We start from the raw sequence: 19,578 nt of genomic DNA, 5'->3' as shown, positions 1-19,578 counted from the left end.
TAAGTTTTCATGAATATGTTTTGGGGGCCCTGAGTCAACACCCTTGTATGATCTAGACTTGTTTGCTCAAGGATACCCTTCCTTCTAGAGCACAGGATGGTCAGCACATCTCCTCCTCACATTTAGTGGGTAAATTCAAGGACCCATGCTGAGATGCTAGGAGATGTCTCTCTGTTCCTTAGCGACAGAAGGACCCATTTTCAAAGAACTATGTTGCTATGTTGCTTTCCCCAACCCTTTCCAATACACTTATAATACCCCATCTGTTTACCAGATCAGTGGGTAAGTTTTTTTTTTTTAATTTCACTGTGCCTTTTTTTTTTTTTTTTTTTTTTTTTTTTTTTTTTTTTTTTTTGTAAAATGGAGATATTAGTAGCTATGTTTAGAGTTCTCAGGAGGATTCCAGGAGATAATCCATGTATGATTTGGCTCCATTCGGACTACATAGTAAACACTTGATAAATATGAACTGCCTTCCCATCTTAGTTTTGTTGGTTTGTGATTCTACAATTTGTGAGATTTCAGATTGGTGGCTGTTGGCTTGACATTTTGGTGTTTTCCTCGGAGGAAACTTGACTCTTGAATTGGTCAAATCCATTGTCCTAGTCCATCCCAACCCCTCCCTGCCTCCAGTCCCCACCCCTTACCTCCCTCCACCCTTCCCGCATTCCTGGGCAGTTGGTCTTATTTATTTTTCAGTCAACTAAGGGTGTTGTTAAACCTCTTCTTTTTCTGCTGCCTGATTTGATGTGAGGAACTCCACTCCCTGCCCCGCTCATGACAAGAATGCCTGGGAGTGCTCAGCCAACCATGTCCCACCCCTACTGGATCACCCTGTCCTTAACACTCAGAAGAGAAGGCACAAGCCCTGCCTGTTCCACAGTCTCTCCCCACTGCTCTCTGACCCTTTGAGCCCCTGGTGGTAATAGGACTATGGTCCAGAGAAGGCTGGGGGAGAGGTGCTTTTTTGGGGGGTGGGGGAGTATCGTATATTGCCTATGATTATGTTTGAAAAGAAATATGAAGACGCTTCCTCTGACTGTACTGAAAGCTGGGTGATGAAGCCATGAAGCCACTGGCTAATTGATGTTCGTCATCTTTGTTTGAGTGATGTTTTTAGTACTTTGTGGCCCTTTTGGGGCTTAGCTCATCATGTGTTATTGACAAACTAATGAGAAATGAGAGCACCTTATTGTTTGGATTAGAGGAGAAATCACACCTTCAACTTCTCAGGTCCTTTTCCTCCTGGGACCTTAAAGCCTTTGGCAGAGGATGAGTGAGTTTTTCCAATCTGGTTTTTTATATAGGTATGGCTAGACTCATTTCTGAGATGGGAAATGGAGGAACTAGGGCTTTTCGTCAAGACTAGATGTTGGGCATCTGTGGGAGAGGCTAAACTGGGACTGGGGATGTGTATGATAAGTCTCCACCTCCTCCCCAAATACCCTGACTTGCAAAAGTCAACCATTTGAGGAGTGTAGTTTGGGATTGGATCATCACCCAATAGTCCCTTCTCCACCCTTGCTCATCTCATTTCTGATCGGAACCCAGGCTGGCTGGAGGCTGGCCATATCATTCTGCAGACCTTGGACACCCCTCAGTGCCCTTGCAAACCAGCCAATGGAAAAGTACAAAGTCTTCTGGCTCTTGGGCCCTGCCAGCTCCCACTGGCCTATTTGATACCTTTTTTTCTTCCAAGGGAGTGGGAGGATAGCCTCAAAACTGAAGGTACAGGGTTTTCTCTCTCTTTTTTTTTTTTTTTTTTTTTTTTTTTTTTTTTTTAGCAAAAACAAATTGGCATAAAGCTGAGGCAAACCAGCTCAGGCTGTCTGGGCAGATGCCTTTCTTTGCTTTTTTTCTGTTTATTTTCTAACAAATCAATGCTTAACTGCAATGTTATCGGAGTAGAGCAACAGGTGCAAAAAAATAATCCCGCTGCCAACTCAAATGAGGAGGTAGGGCTTATCCCCTCTGGAGGTATTCAGAAGATAACAGAAGCCCCTGCCAGCAACTGAATTAACAGCTCTGTGGCTGGTGGGTTCTGTGTTAACAACCCACTCCTAACCCTCCGACACATAAGCACACCATTGTCTTGGGAAGAGAGTTTCAGTCATGCAGACAACCAGCTGCTTTGTCCTGCCCCAAGTGGAGATTGGTTTTGGCTGAGGCTGCTTTGTGAAACTCAGAGGCATTATCCTGTGCCAAGTCCATGTCTTAGCGAGGGTTTTCTCTGAGGGCAAGGGGATGGGGTTGCTGGAGGGAAGAGGATCAGACTTGCTTTTTAAATTTGTTGAAATTCTTTCTGTGGCTACTTCTCCCCAAATACCAGAGAGGGTTGCCTGGCATTCTCTGCTCTTGCTCCCATTCCATTACCAAGGAGATGAATGAGCTGAGAGGACTTTGGAAAGATCTGTTACTGTTTTGGAAGTGTGTCTTGGCTGATAATGTATTAGTGCAGGGCAGTATATGTGTTTTTTCACTATTTTTTCCCCTAGCACCTAGCAGGTTGCAGTGCATCTAGTATAGATGTTAATTGGAAGGGACCAGTACATATTTGTAATAGTTGAACAAGCATTTCTCAGAGATGGTTTCTCTCCTCAGAAGGCTGATTCATCAGTTTTGAAGGGCGTAAGGCTTAACACCTTGGTGGTTAAATAATCTTTTAAAAGTGGAGGTGGGGCCAGGTCAGGTCAAGGGTCACCCAACCAGTCATAAGATTCTTTTGAAGCAACACAATGACAAATAAACATCATAAGGGCCACCTGGAAGTGCTGGGTCCTGAGGTCAGGGTATCTGTTTAGTCTTTACTTATAAGTAACTAGACCCTGTTGAATGTGGCAGGTTGGAGGTCCTGAGCATCAGAGGCTGGCCTGTGTAGTTTTGACAAACAATATACCAGTAGGTTCTCCACAGAAAGATTGGGCCTTAAATTCTCCTGATAGAATCTTTTGTCTCTCTGGCTTTACAAAGGCTGTTTTCATGTTTATGAAATTTCCATCAAGGCTGATGTCTCTAGGAGTTAATTACCTGGTGGTGAGAAATGGAAGTAAGGCCAGCTAAGTGAGTCTACAGACCAGATATTTTCAGTTGTAAGAGTGCTCAAGGATTAGAACAGAGGGGCTTAGAAATACAGGTTTTGGTTCGGAGGTTTGGGTAGGATCCCATGCTGGTTGAAGTTCAATTCTTCCTTAAGTGGTCAGCATGCCATGGTGTATCTGCTACACTTGAGAGTCAGATCCAGTTTCTCAAGATAATTTGGAAGGTGATTGTTGTAGGAGTCATCTGGGATGTTCCAGTCTCCACATCTGCCAGGGTCCATCCATAGCTGCAGTAGGAACGAGGCTGTGTCTTTACTATGCTTTACCTGATGGCCATTGGGCTTTAAAACCCAGAGGGGGCCATAGCAAGGAGACAGATTTTTGAGGCTCAGAGATAGTAAGGAAAATGGTGAATTCTTAGAAATGACCCACCTAGGATGTGACATGGTTCCTACTTCAGGTGCCACTGGAGAGAGACAGTAGAGCCTTTCCTGGTCTCTGTGGGAGGCACCAAGGCAGCACCCACGCCAGGTAAGAAGAGAACAGGACTGAAATCTTGCAAAACCTTTTTCAGAGACTGCACCACACGTAGCTCTGCTAACCTGTGTCTATCATAAAGTTTTCTTAAAATTCTAATCCCACATGAGCACAGAGATTTACTATATGTTCTATACTAACTATAATGTTATCCATGGTAACTTTAACGACGTCAACAGATCTTTCGGTGTCAACAGCTGATCCTTAGAGGGACTGTGGCCCATAGGACAGAAGTGTCAAAGCAGAAGCATATGCGCATTTTTGGTAGAAGAAGAGACCAATGACTTCTATTGAGGTCTCAAAAGGCTCTGTGATCTTTTGAGATTCAATATAGTTTATTATATCTGAATGAAATCGACAGAGGCCCTGTGGGTTGTTCTAGGTAATCTTGTTTTGATCAGTTTTGGTGCCTGCCACTGTCAGTATGTGCCATCTTGTCTGGGTCTGGCACCGAGGCTGATAGAGATCAGCACGATATGTCTATTTCCCAGTGGCCTACAGCCAATAAGGTGTATCTACCATAGAGCCAACCTTACCCTCCCCATATTGCATTATTGGTCATGAAAACACTCAGTATCCCAGAGATAGACTTCAGATGTTGCCCCTGGAAACAAGAAATGCGTCTCAAAACACAATGGGAAGAGATGGAGTTGGCTATGATGTAACTCAAAGAGGGTCAGATACATTCTCCAAGCTTGAGTCTCATTTTGATTCATTTGTAAAAGCACAAATTATGGCCTGTATTCTATTCAACTACATTTCACAGGAATACGAATTTTCTTTTCTCCTGCTTGGGAGTAGTCCTTTGAAAGAACAGTCAAATTGAAACAGGAAGTCAGGAAGCTGTTGCGACATCTTTAGTACAAATGCTGTGAATTCACCTGCTGGCAATTTTGAGTAAAGATGGAGAATGGTCTGGCTGTTGCTGTCACAGAACAAGTAATTATTTCAAAGGCTTAATTGCTTGCCTGGCTTGAGAAATAAATGTGTCCCATGGCAACCAGTTCTGTGACAATGTGAAGAGTGTGTGGTTGAATGAAGAAGACGGGAGCTGGGAAGGAGGTACATTGTGACCTTCACTCGCAGTTCCTGGGGCTGAGGACAGGGAATACAAACACAGACCCTGATGAAAATCTGCTCCATAGTGCTGACTGTTCTCAGTACACTTTCCATCTGTGATAGGAGTAAATTGTACCCTTTGGCCTGGGATCTAATTCAAGTAAAGCACCAATAATTCTGGGCCAACTTATTTCTTAAACACTAAGTTGAAAATAATTCCATGGCATTATGCGGGGGGGGGGGGGGGCAGTTATAGCATATAGGTATGTATGCATGTGTATATATGTAGCTATTTATTGTGCATATGTTTTGTGAGGCAGTTCAGTGGTGTGGGAGATGCTGTGGCCACATATGGAATGGGACTGTGGGTGCAAATGAGTTGAGGGGAGCTCTAGACTCTGCTGAGTGTTGTTGTTAGACTGACTTTGAATTTTCAGTTACTTCCAATCTTGCTGAGTCCCATAATCTTGAACAAGTTGCCGAACTGCTCTGTGTCTCAGTAGGCCACCTGGTAGATGATATAATGCCTCATGGAGTTGTGGTAAGCATTAGCATCCACTGAGATAATGTTTACAAGACTTTTAGCACATATCCGTCCCATTTAAAATATTCTCAAAGTTTTGGTCACTATAATATAATAAAAATGATGAATTTAACAGCATTTGGTCCTTGCTGGGAGTCCTACCACTGAGCAAAAGGAAGACCTAGTTGAGCAAGTCCATGATGGCCTTGTTTGTCTTCTCTGGGAGGTTCTCTGCATGTTCTAGGAGAGCGGCCAGTGGAGCAGTGTTTGGTCTTGTCAGGAGTCCTGAGCCTGAGCAGAACTTCCTGTATGATACAGGGCTTCATTACCCTGTCAGAATCCCAAAGTTGTCTCCTTCTTTTCTTTTTCTGTCCCTGTGCCCCAAGTTTCAGAGCCCAATCCTTGGAGCCATTGAGTGTTCCTGTATTAAGGGATCCTACAGGACGGAGAAGCCTATGGCCATGTTTTATTAAAGCCATGCTGCTCTTCCCATCTATTACTGCCCCAGCACAGCAGCCATGGGCTGTGGGCAATGCAAAGCCTGTGGTCACACAGAGCTTGGGAATGGATGCCCTTCCACTGGGCTTGGCAGCCTCAGGCACAATGTCGTTGGTAAGAGGCGGGAACTGGGGGTGGGGGGGGAGTGATGGTTTTCAGTCCCCCAGACAAGAACAGTGTCCATAGGGGAATAACAGGACTTCTGTGAACAGTCCAGCTGTTGACTGCTCAGCTGTGGAGCAATGGTGCATCCCCTGGGCAGCTCCAGGTCCAAGACAGCACAGGACCCTGGAGAACAAACTTAAGGCTTGGCCGCTCCAGCAGCTGGAATTGGAGAATTGTACAGATGACAGAGATCTGAGGCTTTGCTTGAAATGAATTTGGCTCTCAGTTTTTTCCTTGGAGGTTCAAAAATGATGAGGATGATGATTGCTATTCACAGTATCATTGTTAAAAGTCACGTGATGTTTATAAAGTGTTTATTAAGTGTCCAAAACTAAGTATGTATTAATTGTCACTACATTTTTTTTCACTCAAAAATCCTTTTTAGAATATCCTCATATCACAAATGAGGAAATTGAGGCCTGGAGAAGTTAAATACTTGTATAAATTTGCCCTGGTGATAATCGGGCAAAGTCAAGACTTCAAGTGTGGCCACTGGGGACACCATAGCCAATGGCTCCCAGACTCGTACACTCTTTTGCTTCTGAGGAGTCCAGCCATACCCCAAGAATGTCCTCCAAACCTGCAAATTTCCAGCTTAAAGAGAGAATTGTGGGTCAATCCTGTCTTAAGAGCTAACGAGGATTGGACAGTGGCCATATATATAATGCTTGAGTCCTTTCTAAATATTCTGATTTACTTTTGTCATAGGGGGAAAGTGAGGCTGTAAATAAGAGAGTACTTCCCCATAATCAACGTGGCCACCAAAATCTCAACCCTTGTGGTATATGCCATGATCCTTTGCATTTAAGGACTATCCTGGAGACCAGGTAAATTGAGCTGAGTTGGAATTTTCTGATACTCTTGAACATGTTCTTCAAGCTCAGCTCTAGGGTAAGTCAGTCTCTGTGGCTAGGCTTTGTCTTCTCCCATGTGAACCACTGACTGCCCCAAAAATCTAAATTTTAGAGTCAGGTCAAGTGTTCCATTTTTTCCTCTACGCATTTCTCCCAAGTGGTTCAGTCTGTGTATGGTGGCTGAGCTGTCCCTTCTCTGGAAGAGAAAGGAGCCTTTAATGAAGGCCTAGAAGAAGAGTGCTCTCAGGGCATCATGGGAGCTCAGAAGCAACCTCTGTGCTTAGCACTTTAGAGTGTAGTATTGTTTACCTCAAACCACCCATTAAGACAGCAAAGGACACAGAGGTCAGTCTCTCCTGCAAGGATAGGACTATGACGACCCAATCCACCATAGTACCTCACCTCTGTAGAATGTAGTTCTGGGTTGGTCAGTCTTTAGTGGCCCATGACAGCCCCTTACTTTAGGGAATTTGTTGCTGACTGTCCAACATATCCCAACTAGCATGAGGTGGTTGTCTGGGTTTTGCTCTGTTGGGTAGCATGGCCGGCCCCTCTTCTTTAGATGAAGTAATGACTTTTGTCCCCTAAATTATCATGCTTATGAACTTCTGCACAGAGGCGTGTCATTTTGGATAAATGGAGAAATCTAAATTATCAATAAGGACACAGAACCAAATACTTTTCTCTCTGATTATTCCTACCCATGAAGAAGGGATAAGAGACTGAACATTTAAAAATTCCCTGTATAATTTATATTTTATTTCGCTCTTTGGGTATGAAACAAAATTTGCTTTGTTATAGTATAGTTTTTAATAGACCAAGTCATAATTCATATTTTATCTCCAGTTAAGTGCAATCTAGGACCAGGATGTGCCTAGGGTACCTGGTACTTCTCTTCAACCACTGATTATCAATGGCTTTGTGCGCCAGGCATGGCTTGGTAGGCTCACCAGTCCCTTTTGTGTTTGATCTTCAGCGAGCTCATGCAGCCAGGGCAGATATGATCTGCTTCTCCGGAGAGGAGAGAGCAATTTAGAAAGGCCAAGGTCAGGCCCGGTGCAGTGGCGCACGCCTTTAATCCCAGCACTCGGGAGGCAGAGCTAGGTGGATCTCTGTGAGTTCGAGGCCAGCCTGGTCTACAGAGTGAGATCCAGGACAGACACCAAAACTACACAGAGAAACCTTGTCTTGGAAGTCAAAAGCAAAAACAAAACAAAACAAAAAAAAAAAAAAAAGAAGAAAGAAAGGAAAAAAAGAAAGAAAGAAAGGCCAAGGTCCAGCCTAAGGTTGCTATACCAGTGAGAGCAGAACCCCAGCTGTTGTCTCCACAGGCTTTAGTTTGAACCATAGTTCTCAACCAGGAGTGACTTTGCTCCAAGGGACAAGTAGGGATAGATGGATATATCTCTATCTATCTATCTATCTATCTATCTATCTATCTATCTATCTATCTATCTATCTATCTATCACTGTTGGCATGTGAGATCTAGTGGGTAGAAGCCATGGGTGCTTCTTGATCCGCTACCTGTGTGTGACAACTTCCACAAGAAAGAATTTCCCAGCTTTAGCTACATTCTCGTGTTTCTTAGAGCAGGATTGATAGTGGCCAAGATATGGTCCATTGACAGATGAGTGGGCAAAGAAAATGAGGTACATATATGCAATAGACTAATCTTCAGCCATGAAGTGAAGGAAATCTTGTAATTTGTGGCAATGGGCATGGAACTAGTGGGTATCACGGTGAATGATAAGCCAGACATAGAAAGACAAACACTGCATGTTTACTCCTACTCCTTGGTGGCAGGTTAAATAATTATCTCATAGAAGAAGAGAGAATAGTGGACATTAGAGGCTGGAAAGGTGGGGAGAAAGGAGGGTACAGAAAAAAAGGTTAATAAGTAGCAAAAATGCAATTAGAGGAAGAATTAGTTCTAGTGTTTTCCAGAGCAATAGTGTAATCACAGTCTACAATCATTCAACATATACTTCAAAACACTGGGGCAGAAGTATTCTAAATGCAAGCAAATGACATGTTGGAAAGGAGGAAATACTAATTATATATTATATACACGTATGAATTGCCATACTGTATCCTCCAAAATATGCATACATATTAGGCATTAATTAGAAATTTCAAGAAAGAATTACCTAGTCCCCAATTTTGGTTGTGGAGATGTTAAAAAATTGCGATTAGCCACTGTCTGGCATGATGAGGATCTGGTCCTTTGTACTTCCACCCGCCCCCCCCCAACAGCACCATCAGCATCCCTTAAGCTGAGGATGGAGAGAAGTGAGTCCTTTCTCCAGCTTGCTTCTTACACATAGCATAGAACACCTCTCTCAGCCTCTGATGGATAGACCCAGTCCCAGCAGAGGTGAAATGTCTTATAGCAATACCTTGACATCTGCTGTTTAAAGACAAGAAAGAAAAGGCTACTTTTAAATTGGGGTGTATGCGCACCACACACTGGACTGGACACTTCTAAAGCCACTGCATTATCCTCTAGAACAGCTCGTTTTTATGCTTAGTGAAATCAGAGTAACTCACCTCTCATCCCCGTCATCCCAGGCTTGGAATGAGGAACAGATTCAAAATCACAAAGCTAGAAAATGGAGCATGGAACCTAACTGGGGTCCCACAGACTCTAGCTAGACTGGGACTTACTACTTGCTTTTTAAGGAAAGCCATGCTGAAGGTTAAGTAGGGAGCTGAAAACAAGTCCTAAATATTTCTTGCTCCTCCTTTTAATTAAAAGGGTAGCTCTTTATACCCCATAAAGCAATCAGCATACAACATGGAAAGTCTATATTAGCATACGGGGGTGTGGGTACGTTGGTCATAATAGGGCTTTTTTATAGTTCTCAAGGCACATTTATTATCCATTATCTCATTTGATCTCCTCAACCGTCCTGAGAGTCTGTTGGAGGACAAATGTCTACATTTTATATTTGAAAAACTGGGCCTGGAAGGGAGTAGGCTTGTCCAAAGGCCTTGGCCAGCCTAGTCCACCCAAGGTGCCTCCTGCAGCTCCTGAGGCTGCTGTCAGGGTCCAGGACCGTCTCTACTTACAAGCCTAGGGGAGCTCCCATGAACTCTGACTCACTAGGGGTTAAGCCACATAAACTCTTTTATGAGTGGTAACCATTTAACAGGCCCTGTAAAAAGGGCCCCTCACCACATTGCCTGCTTTCCCCTGGAAAGGGGGTGCTGGCAGAGAGGAGGGCTTGGGAGAGGGTACAGAGTGGGAGGTGATAAAGCAGCTGAGACCTTGACGTCCTAAAGGCTTCTCTGTGAGTTGGGAATAGTTACGGAAGTTTCCACAAGGTTGTGTTGAGAAATGATGTCTGCCTCAAGGAAAGGATCCCATGAGAACTGGCCTGAGACACTTACCAAATTCTTTTTTAAATGTCCTTATCCTCTTTATTATAAAATCTTGCTGTTTTAGATGTTTGTTTGTTTTATGTGTATGAGTCTTCTGCCTACATGAAGGTATGTGCAGCTTGTGTGTACCTGGTGCCTGAAGAGGTGAGGATATCAGACTCCCTGGAACTGGAGTTAGGGATGGTTACGATCTACCATGTGGGTGCTGGGTCCTTTGCAAAAGCAGCAAGTCTTCTCCCTGATGGAGCCACCTCTTTAGCCCCAGCTCTTATTATGAGTGTCTAAGACCTTGGCATAGATAGTGTCAGGTGATTCTTCTCAGGCTTTGAGTTTAATGATATACCCATTTTGCAGTTGGAGAAAGTGAGACTCAGGAAGTTTTGAGTGAGACAGATACAGAACTTAGCATCATCTACAGTGAGCAGAGGAACTTGAGTTTCAGTTCCCTCCTCAACTCAGAAGAGTGGGACCAACCCCATACCACCTGCCCCATACCACCTGCCCCATACCACCTGCCCCATACCACCCCCCTTCTTTCAGGAAGTGGAGAACAAAGCCCTAAACTGGCTAAAAGGGAGGCTCCCGCTGGATCCAGCAGGTCTCGTCCCCACCAACATACCCACTTTGAAGCAGCCCTGCAGGCAAGTCCTTGGGACGTGGTGGTGGGAGGCCTATCTCTGCCTGTTCTTTGAGCCTGCAGGGCTGCTCTCCAGCAGGGCTGGGCTCTGAGCTTCAGCCCTCTTGGGGTTAAACAGTAACCTTTCCACTGCTTGTGGGTGAGCAAACGCTGCCAAGGAAGAAACCCAGCCTTGAGCAAACACGAGCCAGGGCTGGGCCCTGTCCCTCCCCAGCCGCCAAGTCCCCCGATGGATGAATTAGCTGAGGTGGATTGTTCTGAAAAGCCCGATGGGAAAATGTCTCCATGACTGTGTGAAAGGAAGGTTTGACCTGGTGAGAACAAAAGTTTTCTTGAAGGGGGCTTAAGAATCAGTTTTACCTTTTTAGATCGAGAAATGGGCGGCCTGGGGTTGTTTTGAGTCCAACTTATCCACAGAAGTAGCCGTTTTTCCCACAGTGGTTTCATTGAATTGTTAAACTTTGTGCTAAGTTCTGCAAGTATGGAAATGTGTTTGATCCATAACCAGTGTCCGGGGCTAGATGTGACAATCTGTGTTTTCGCACAGCGGGGACTGAGGGTGAAGAGATGTTGAGTAACCGAGGTGAGCTAGCACTCACTCTAACTAGCGAGTGGGAGAGCTTGCCGGAATCCCGGCTCTTCTGGCTTTGAAGCGCTCATACAGGTACCAGAATGAAGGCCCAAGCTCTCCTGGGTGCCCTCCCAAGCCTCCCTTCACTAACTGAATGGTCTGTCATTTCTACGCTGCCTGTCTTTCTTCACTCTCCTCTTACGCTGGGTGTGAGCCTACATGCTCACCAAGCGACGATGATGATGAAGTCAACAATTACAAGTGGTGTGCAGCCCAGCTTAACCCCTAAGCCAGCACTGTCCTCAGAACCTGCAGATAGTACCTAGCTCTTCATCAGGGCAGTAAATATTGGCTGAATACATGAATGTATGAATGTATTATAGGCTTTCTCAAGGTTATATATCTTTTCTCTGAGGTTCTACATAGAACCAACCAGAGGAGCTGAAGCTCAGTTAGGTGTGTGTGTGTGTGTGTGTGTGTGTGTGTGTGTGTGTGTGTGTGATTACTCTGAGGGGACCATTCCAATCTGTTGACATGGGTGACACCTGAGGATGCAAAATTTCCTCCAAATAGGACAAAAAAAAAAAAAAAAGCCATGATTTGTGGCTATCCACACTTCAACATTTTATAAAGAACAGGGGCATCACTTCTCGGCCTTTTGGCTAAGCTCAAGTGTGAAGAATGAGAGACTTTCACAGCTTCACGAGGTCCAGAAAAAAGCCTGCCTTCCCTTTCATGATTATGCACACTCCCAGGCTCCAACCTGTAGTGTGTAGGGTGTCCCGTTTGGGGCAGGCACATCATAAATGCCTCTGAGATGTAGAGGTTTTACATTGCTCCAACGTTCCAGATGGGTTATGAATGAAAACTGTTCTTCTGGGTCCCACAATCGAGAATCGGAGGAAGTCACTTTGAGGATGGCTTCAAAACCTGTTGAATGTTCCAGGTCTCCATCAGAAGAAAAGCCACCCAGAACTTTTTAGCAAAACATAAAATCTTAGTTTTCTGTACCAGAAAGATGAAGTGTCTGTCACAGAAATCAAAGAATTCCTAATCTTAGCCCAAAGCTGAAAGGCTTAAAAACAAACAAACAAACAAACAAAACAAACAAACAAAAAACCTCTACTAAGATATGATGGAGGGCCTCAGACGACCAGTTCATCTCAAGGAGGACTCTGCATGGAGGAAGCCTTCCTGTGTCCTCAAGTGTGGGGGACACTTAGGTGGGGACTCACAATGTTGTCTCACACAGGGGCTGGGTCTGAGATTTCACTGATCAAAATTCCGCTTCAAATAAAATCTCTCTGGTATTTTCACTTTTGTGAAGCACTTGGATACTGGCCAGGTTTGCCCTGTGAGCAGGTATTGCGTTTTCTTCCCGGCCTCGTTTCTGATCAGAGATTATTCATTTATGAATGGGTGGCTATAAAAACTTGCCTCATGCATATGAAAATTGAACCTGGAAAGTTTTAATCGCCATGAGTTTTGCTTTTACTGAACGGGCTGTGGCAATGGGTGGAAGGACATGCTCCTTCCTCTCTTTCTCTCCTGTTGTCTTTCTTTCTTTCTTAAATGGACTCCATGATCGTCATTCTCCAGTGACATTCGTATAAGAGGCGCTGATTGAGTGACCATTTGATCCCTTGCAGATCATGATTCTGGAAGGAAGTGGTGTAATGAATCTCAACCCAGCCAACAACCTCCTCCACCAGCAGCCAGCCTGGACAGACAGCTACCCTGCATGCAATGGTAAGGGCCCTGCGGCTGTCGCTGGCACTGCCCAAGCCCCCTTCTCTCCTGGTCTGACTTCTTTTCCAACTTGATGCCTGGTTGTATTCAGTGATGACATGGAGGTTAGGGAAAAATCTCTCTCTGTCTGTCTCTCTGTCTGTGTCTCTCTTCCCTCCCTCCCTCCCTCCCTCCCTCCCTCCTCCCCTCCCTCCCTCCCTCCCTCCCTCCTCCCCTCCCTCCCTCTCTCCCTCTCTCCCCCCTCCCTTTCTCCTTCCTTCCCTCCCTCTCTGCTGGAAATTGAACTCAGTGTTTTGCTAATCACAGACTGTACCACTGATCCATACTTTCTTGTATGAGTAAACTTTTAACGCTGTTTGCTCTGTAGGCTTCCAGGACTCTCTGTTAAGGCCCATTTGTGAGAGACCACCACCTCCTTCCAAGATGCAATGATTCGGGTTGGAAGTAGAAGTGGTAGATGAGATGTCCCATGGGAAGGGAGCCATCTTGTTGAAGTTTTTAATAGTGTTTCATTAGGATATCAAGATAGGATCATGGAGGGTGAGTGTGTACAGGAGTACACACATGTATTTAACACACACACACACACACACACACACACACACACACACACAAAAGAAGAAAGGATTTTAATACTTGAAACTTTCTACCTTATTTACCATCCCTTCCCAGCTTAAGGAAGAGAGAGTTGTCAGGGAACCGGGTGCTGTCTTCCAGTGCTTTGCTCTAGAACATACAGACTCAAAAGTAGGAGGACCTCGTGACAAGCCTTGTATGTAATGTTTGGTGATCCAGTCTGTGGCTCCCAGTGAAAGCTGAATCAGGGGCTCTGTGCTTCACTGTGAAGGCATCCAGCACAGCCAGGCTGCTAGGTGTCCCACAGTGCTGGCTTAGGGACTCAGTGTACCCCCACCTGTTGTTAATTACCCCCGCCCATGCTGCTGCTCTTGTTTACCTTGACACACAGATGCATCCTGTTAGAAAAGTTTGAGAAGCAAGAGTGAGGGCATGGTCGGGTGACATTCTCTGCTGAGTGGCAGGTCCACGTGGCACTCCTCTTTTAGTTTGGAATCCCAGCCAAGCATGGCAGGAAGCTTGAACAGGTGGCCTTCCTGTTTTAGGTCACTTGTCTCCTAAAACAGCTGCCCTTTCTGGACAGTTACATATTCCGTGGCAGACCTTGAACTTGCTGTGGGGACCTAGAGAAAGATAATCTTCCAAAGAGAGCAGGAAGTCTTGGCAGGCCCTAGGCGCCATCACTACTGTTTGACTTGGAGAACAGTGGTGTGGTGGACTTATCGGGGAGTAGAATTCAGATGTCACTTTTATTTCTTTAGCTCTGGGGGTGTCAAGACCGAAGGGAGAGGGAGGTCAGCTGCATGGCAGAGAACAGAACCCACTGGGTTTTCAGTTTTCCTGACATGATGGACCCTGATGATTCTCTGCCTGAGAATTCCTCTCCCAGTCAACTTCAGGCAAGTTTCTGGCTCTTGTCTCCCAGCGTTAAACAGAGTATCAGAAGTTGCCTGTAACTAGGCTCCCATTGAGTGCACAGGGAAGAGAGTCTCAGGCCCGCCACCGAGCTCATGATAGTTGTTCTTTTGTTGGCAAACCCACAGCTTACTTGTTATTGAAAATGAAATTATTTTAGGACTGGGGATCATCATCAACAATGAAAACCTAGTTCTCATCCTTCCACAATGTCATGTTTGTCATATTATTACGTGATAATAAAAATAGTAATAAGGACATAGAAACCTCCGTCATAGGCTTTGGATTGGGGGAGAATTTCTGTAGACCTCAAGTTTTGGACTCCTTGCCTTGCCCTGGTGCTGGCCCCTGAGGGAGGGGCTGGGGAATGCCTTTGTTTGCCTCTAAGGTGGGAGTGAAGAGGCTCACCCTGTGAGCAGCAGATAGCGATCGATCGCAGGCACCTTGATGTCCTGATTGATCTTGCCTTCTTGCTCTTATTGCTTTTGAGGTCAGGAAGCAGAGGCTGGATTCAGAAGGGGGAGAAAAAGTGAGATGGCTTAAGAGCCTCACCCCTTCTTTCCCTTCTGCCGGTAGGATAGAGGGTTAGCCCCGAGACGTTGTGGGAATAGAGTCCTGAATCTCCCTGTCATTCCACAGTCCAGCAGCAGAAGTATGGCAAAGCTTGCGAGGAATGCAGAAATGCAGGCCTTAGCCCATACCTCCTGGGCTGGGATCTGCATTTGGGCAGCAATCCCTGGTGATAGCAGTGGCACTGAAGTTTTAAGTACCTGGCCAGCATGATTTTGAAGGGACTGTTAGGAGTATTTTCCTTGTAAATGCATTTTCCTCATAAAATGCTGTCCCCTGATCATGGCTCGATTGTGGCTTCTAGAAATTGGCATCGCTGTGACCTCTCACAGGAGACCCACATACGATGGGATCCACTAACATTACTTTGTGGCGGGAAAACTAATGCAGTATGCAAGGCTCCATCCCTCTCTAAAGATACGGAAGCAGTTAACAGTTGATGGGTAGGCTGGAGAAGACCCCCTTGGAGGGACAGCTGTTTAGAGCCACCTAAAGGAACCTCTCACTTATGTGCCTATAAGTAACACCAAATTAAACTCAGCAGCTCACCGAGCTAGACTTTGGTATTGATCCTTTTGTCTGTTGTTGGGGTCCTATCCTGGGTGAGCAGACACTAGTTTACATCTCCCCAGGAAAAGCCATGCAGCGTTGGTCCAGATCTTGAGTGTGTCTCAAGTTCAGTTACATTTGCCCAGCTTGGGCTTGCTGGGCTACAAGGTGTCTGCCTCTTGCCTTTGCTGTTTACCTTTCTTGGAAGAGGGCTCCTCCTCTTTACCTGTGTTTTCAGAAGACCTTGAGGTGCCTCAGCCTTGAAACACAGCCCTAGAGGCTGGTATTCCCTTCTGGAGCTCGCATGCTCTTGGGCCAATTCTGTGAAGTTCTCTTAAGTGAGCACAAGGCAGTCATGTACATGGACCACTGACATGTAACATGTTCAGCAATTTACCCACTGGTATGTACTTTACATCTCCATCCAGATTATCTCATAGTACAACTGTATTCCTGCATTAGTCGAGAATTCAGCTGAAATGGAATCATATTGACTAGGTAATGAGCTCCCACTATGGCTCCGAAGGAGTTTTTATGGATACACGAAGATGAGTAAGACAGAAGGTCCGTGACCTTGAACATACAGTTTGCAAAGAACAATAAGCCAGAACTTAGAAGCCTGTAAAGATAAGCAGGACGTAACAGGTGCCATTGAGCATGATTCCTGGAAGTTCAGTTCTCAAAGAAGTTGGGGGAAACTGTGACTCTGAATTCAAAAGGAGGAGAGCTAAACAGCAGGAAAGGGTGAGAGAGGAAGGGACCTGGGGACCACACAGAAGAAACGCGGGGGACCCTAGCCACTTCATAAGCAGTTGGCAGAGCGCTTCAGGGCCTGGTGCGGCAGCCTTAGGTCTTACTTCAGTGAGCAGTAGGAAGCTTTTGATGGGAACTGAGGGGGGAAGGTGTGTTGGAGCAGTTATCACCAGTCAGGGGCGAGATTTGTCACTGCAGGGAAGAGTAAAGCCGTCAGAGAAAGGGAAGCTTAATTGAAGGTCCCATTTTTGGTTGAAAATGGTCTGTGTTTGACGAGTCTCAGCTTTTGTCTCTGAATCTCGGTCTCTGTCTCTGTCTTTCTGTGTGTATAAGAGAAAAGAATTATGGTTAGCCCTCTGCATCCCAGGGTTCCACACCTATAGACTCAACCAACTCCTAATTTAAAAAAATGCATCTTGGGCTAGAGAGATGGGTCCATGGCTAACGCGTTTGCTAGGCAAGCAAAAGGATCTGAGTCCAGACCTGCCACCCCCACCCCCCACCCCAGTACCTTTGCGAGAGGCAGGCAGGTGTGGTGGATCACATCTGTAACTCCACTGGAGTTACAGTGGAAAGGCAAAGACAGGTGGACCCCTGGATCTCTCTGGCTAACCAGTCTAGCCAAATCAGTGAGCTCCTGGTTCAGTGAAGAGAGCTTGTTTCCAAAAGTGAATGGAGAGCTATACTAACCCCCAGACAATGGCTCCTAGTTCTTCATGCACCCATTCAACACACATGTGCATGCACTTGCATATACATAAACATGTACACACACACACACACACACACACACACACACACACACACACACACGCATCTGTACTGAGCAAACACAAATTTTTTTTTCTTGTCATCATTTTCCAAACAACCTAGCATAAACTATTTACATAGCATTTACATTGTTGTGGGGATTGTAGTTAATCTAGAGATAATTAAAAATATAGAGAAAATGTGTAGGTTATATGCAAATATGACATTATATAAGGGATGTTAAGATTTTGGTATTCATGAGGTGTTCTGGCAAGGTGAATGTATTTGCATATGTACAATCAGCTGGAAAATAGATGAAACCATAGCCAACTCTTTCACTTTGGTACCTCTTTGTGAGTGGGGTGGCAGTGAACTTAGAGTACTTCAGGTATCACATATTATCTAGTATTCAGAGATGGGCATCACGTTAGGAAGAATATGACAATGCCCTGCCACTATTGGGTAAACCCCTCCATGAGCTAGGAGCCCGCTATCCGGAGCACATTCTGTATTCAGCCCCCATGGTGAGGCTCACAGGATGGGGACTGTGGTTATGGTCCCCATTATATTATCCACAGCCATGCCTCTTGTGTCTGAGACTGCCCAGGAATACGCAGGGGCCACTCACAGGGCCATATCCTATTTTTGCAGTTTCCAGTGGTTTTTTTGGAGGCCAGTGGCATGAAATCCACCCTCAGTACTGGACCAAATATCAAGTGTGGGAATGGCTGCAGCACCTCCTGGACACCAACCAGCTGGATGCCAGCTGCATCCCTTTCCAGGAGTTTGACATCAGCGGAGAACACCTGTGTAGCATGACTCTGCAGGAATTCACGCGGGCGGCGGGCTCTGCTGGGCAGCTGCTCTACAGCAACTTACAGCATCTTAAGTGGAACGGTGAGTGGTGCCGGGAAGTACAGGGGCTCCACAGCTGGCTGAGGGGCTCCACAGCTGGCTGAGGGGCTCCACAGCTGGCTGAGGGGCTCCACAGCTGGCTGAGGGGCTCCACAGCTGGCTGAGGGGCTCCACAGCTGGCTGAGGGGCTCCACAGCTGGCTGAGGGGCTCCACAGCTGGCTGAGGGGCTCCACAGCTGGCTGAGGGGCTCCACAGCTGGCTGAGGGGCTCCACAGCTGGCCAGGTTCCCTGTCAGACATGACGCTGTGACTACCATTTCCCAGGACAGGGAGGTAGCAGAGAGTGGAAAGGGTAGAGGCACATTCTAAGGTATGATGTGTCTAATCCCTTAGAAACATTGATGAAATCTTCTTGTGGCTGCCTTAATTTCCAGAGAGACAGAGCTGGCCAAATAGTCACAGAATACTTGTCATAATAAGACAGGATTTTCCTTCACATTAAAAAAAAATTCCTATGTTTTTTATTTTATTTGATTATTTATTTGAGTGTTTTGCCTGTGGGTGTGTATGTATCTGTACCACATGCATGCCTGGTGCCCATGGAGAGGTCAGAAGAGGGTGCTGAATCCTCTGTAACTGGAGTTATGGATGGTTATGAGCCACCATGTGGATGCTGGGGACTGAACCTGGGTTCTCTGCAAAAGTAGTAAGTGCCCTTAGGTGCAGAGCCATCTCTCCAGCCCTCCTTTACATTTTTTAAACAATGTAGTAACTTAATTCTTAGTCATTAATTTGCTTGTTAAAGATCAATAGTTTTTAGAAAAAACTTACTGATGCAGTATTTTTTAATTTTAATTTTTAAAAATTTGGTCTGGTTATCTTGAGATTAGGTTGGACTATGTGGTTACATAGCTGGCCCTGAACTCTTCTAGGTCACTGAGGTTGACCCTGAACTCAAAATCCTCTTTACTTAGCCATCCATGTTCTAAGATTACAGGAATGCACCAGTACACCCAACCAGACCCAAGTCCTTAAAATGAGAGTCCAGTGTATTTAAGTAGGCAAGCGAAACTCATCCATGTGTCTGGAGGGAACAAGGCTAACCCTCCCCCTTCTCACTTTTCTGAAAAGTATGTAACCAGGGCTGGGAAGGTGGCTCAGCATGCACTGCTCTTACAGAGGGCTTGTGTTGGTTCCTAGCACCCACATCAGGCACTTACAACTCCCTGTAACCCCTGTTACATAGGGGATCCAACACCCATGACAATCCATGCAACACCTGTGCTCACGTGCACATACCTACATATAGAGGCACACACATGAGGGCACACACAATTAAAAATAATAAAAAAATAGATATTTAAAAATAGATCAATAATTAAAATACTTCTGAAAACAGAACGAATGGCCTGAAAACATATGGGCTATTTCTACAGTGATTTCTGGAATAGTTCCTAAAACCTCAAGATTCTTCCCTCAGGTCTCTCATCTCACATACAGGAGGCCACCTTGCAAACTGTCCATGGTGAGAGTTTACGAGAGAGAGAGAGAGAGAGAGAGAGAGAGAGAGAGAGAGAGAGAGAGAGAGAGAGAGGCG

General features: G+C 45.5%; 1 protein-coding gene across 3 annotated transcripts in view; it reads left to right on the top strand.

The window, feature by feature from the left end:
• Positions 1-19,578, top strand: part of Ehf (ETS homologous factor) — a 42,368-nt gene that overhangs the window by 8,027 nt on the left and 14,763 nt on the right. For 2 of the 3 annotated variants that reach the window (XM_016002197.3, XM_076570174.1), the window contains 2 exons: positions 12,914-13,013; positions 17,778-18,023. In XM_016002197.3, the coding sequence (XP_015857683.1) occupies positions 12,917-13,013; positions 17,778-18,023 (343 nt within the window). In that variant the 5' untranslated portion in view covers positions 12,914-12,916. Of the gene's footprint in view, positions 1-10,848; positions 11,008-12,913; positions 13,014-17,777; positions 18,024-19,578 lie in introns of those variants that run through there. The other variant, XM_076570173.1, reaches the window with a different exon arrangement.

The sequence above is a fragment of the Peromyscus maniculatus genome, chromosome 4 (genome assembly GCF_049852395.1).
Source record: "Peromyscus maniculatus bairdii isolate BWxNUB_F1_BW_parent chromosome 4, HU_Pman_BW_mat_3.1, whole genome shotgun sequence".
Classification (NCBI taxonomy): Eukaryota; Metazoa; Chordata; class Mammalia; order Rodentia; family Cricetidae; genus Peromyscus; species Peromyscus maniculatus.
Note: the sequence above shows the minus strand (reverse complement) of the source record. Positions and strands in the feature narration are given on the sequence as shown.